Source organism: Nicotiana attenuata, unplaced genomic scaffold (genome assembly GCF_001879085.1).
Source record: "Nicotiana attenuata strain UT unplaced genomic scaffold, NIATTr2, whole genome shotgun sequence".
Classification (NCBI taxonomy): domain Eukaryota; kingdom Viridiplantae; phylum Streptophyta; class Magnoliopsida; order Solanales; family Solanaceae; genus Nicotiana; species Nicotiana attenuata.
The window spans coordinates 1-1,556 of NW_017702903.1; the positions used below are offsets into that span (position 1 = coordinate 1).

The 1,556-nt window shown below is 40.0% G+C and overlaps 1 protein-coding gene across 1 annotated transcript; it reads right to left on the bottom strand.

Moving 5' to 3' along the window:
* Positions 1 to 525: 525 nt before the first annotated feature.
* Positions 526 to 1,380, bottom strand: LOC109222796. The gene is made up of 2 exons (XM_019387109.1): positions 1,045 to 1,380; positions 526 to 945 (listed from the first exon to the last, which is right to left on the bottom strand). Exons 1-2 carry the CDS (start codon positions 1,378 to 1,380, stop codon positions 526 to 528), a joined length of 756 nt encoding a protein of 251 aa, XP_019242654.1.
* Between the last annotated feature and the right edge of the window lie 176 nt (positions 1,381 to 1,556).

Consider the following 1,556-nt stretch of genomic DNA (forward strand, 5'->3'; position numbering starts at 1 on the left):
AAAACATACATCCCTTTGAATGTACACAGGAGCTTCCAAGTTTATTGCCTTCCACGGTATTTCCATGAAGAACTGTGGACATCCTTGGTTCTATACTACTGCCTTATTTTAACTTCTACCCCCCCCCCCCCAATGGACTGAGTACCAAGTACTAATACTACCAATTGGGAGATCCATAAAGAATAGAGCATAGCTAGAGTAGCTGTACCTGCAAAAAGAAAAAAGAATTAGTGAAACAAATCCTCACCCTGCTCTCCTCTATACAGATTTGAGCATGGTAAGTGAGTCTTCTAACTCTTGCTTCTCCTATGACTTTCTCTTCACTCCCTAATTCCTTTACACCTTTACTCTTAGATATGGACATTGCAGCTTATCACAGTTCACTACTTTTCTCCCCCTGTACATCCAGATCTTCAAACCCATAACACTCCATAGGTCCAACATCCAGTGCATAATTTGCAATGTGATCTGCAAGCTTGTTACCTTCTCTGAGGGTATGTGATACCTTTATATTGGCTCTGCTCATCATTCCTCTAATCTCCTCACATTCTGCCATGGAGGCTTCCATTCTCCTGTTATGAGATTCTTTAATAGCATAGAATCAGTATGCAAATCAATTAGAATATAGTCATGCTGCACACAAAATCTCAGTGCTTCATATATAGCCTTTGCCTCTGCAACTGTGTTTGATGCTTCATGTATTTCTTTGCCACATGCATATATTACATCTCCCACCTCATTTCTCAATACAAAGCCAATTGAACTTCTGCCTGGATTGCCCTTAGATGCTCCATCTGTATTGACTTTTATCCACCCATGATCTGGTAATTCCCACAGCACCTTTGTGTATTTAAGCTTTGGGGTGTACTGTTCCATCATCTTGATCATTTCTGGCCATCTATGGGGAATATACTGAATGCTTGGTTTCCTTACCTTTATGAGGGACTGCAGTGTGGTAGAAATCTGGTATACTACTCTGTTAATTGTTACTGCATCTCCATATTTATAATTGTTTCTTCTTTTTCACAATTCCCATATAATCACTGAAGGAAGTGCTTGCATGATAGGCTTTAGTCTAGGAACAACATATGCAGTCCAACATTTAACTATGGCCTGATGGAAAGTGATTCCATTTATTGGGATACCTGCATGCCCAAGATAGTATTTCCACACTTTATCTGTTGCATATGAAGTGAAGAACAAGTGTTGTGTGGTCTCCTCCCTTGGTTCTGCACAACACCAACATTTGGATGCCATAAGATAGCCCAGTCTTCTGAAAAAATCATCAAGAGGCAGCCTGCTTCTCCAAACTTTCCACATGAAAAAACGCAATTTTGAAACGGCAGCCCCGTTCACCCAAATCATCTTATATGCTCTCATTGGTTCAGCTCTCCTTCTCAAATAATCCCATGCAGTTTTAACACTAAAGAAACCTCTAGGTTCTAGCATCCAACAAGGTATATCAAGTGCCCCTTAGTGCTAGAGGTAGGTTTGATATTCTAGTAGTATATGTTACTGCATATTCTTCAGGTCAAAACTCTCAAACAACTTTTACT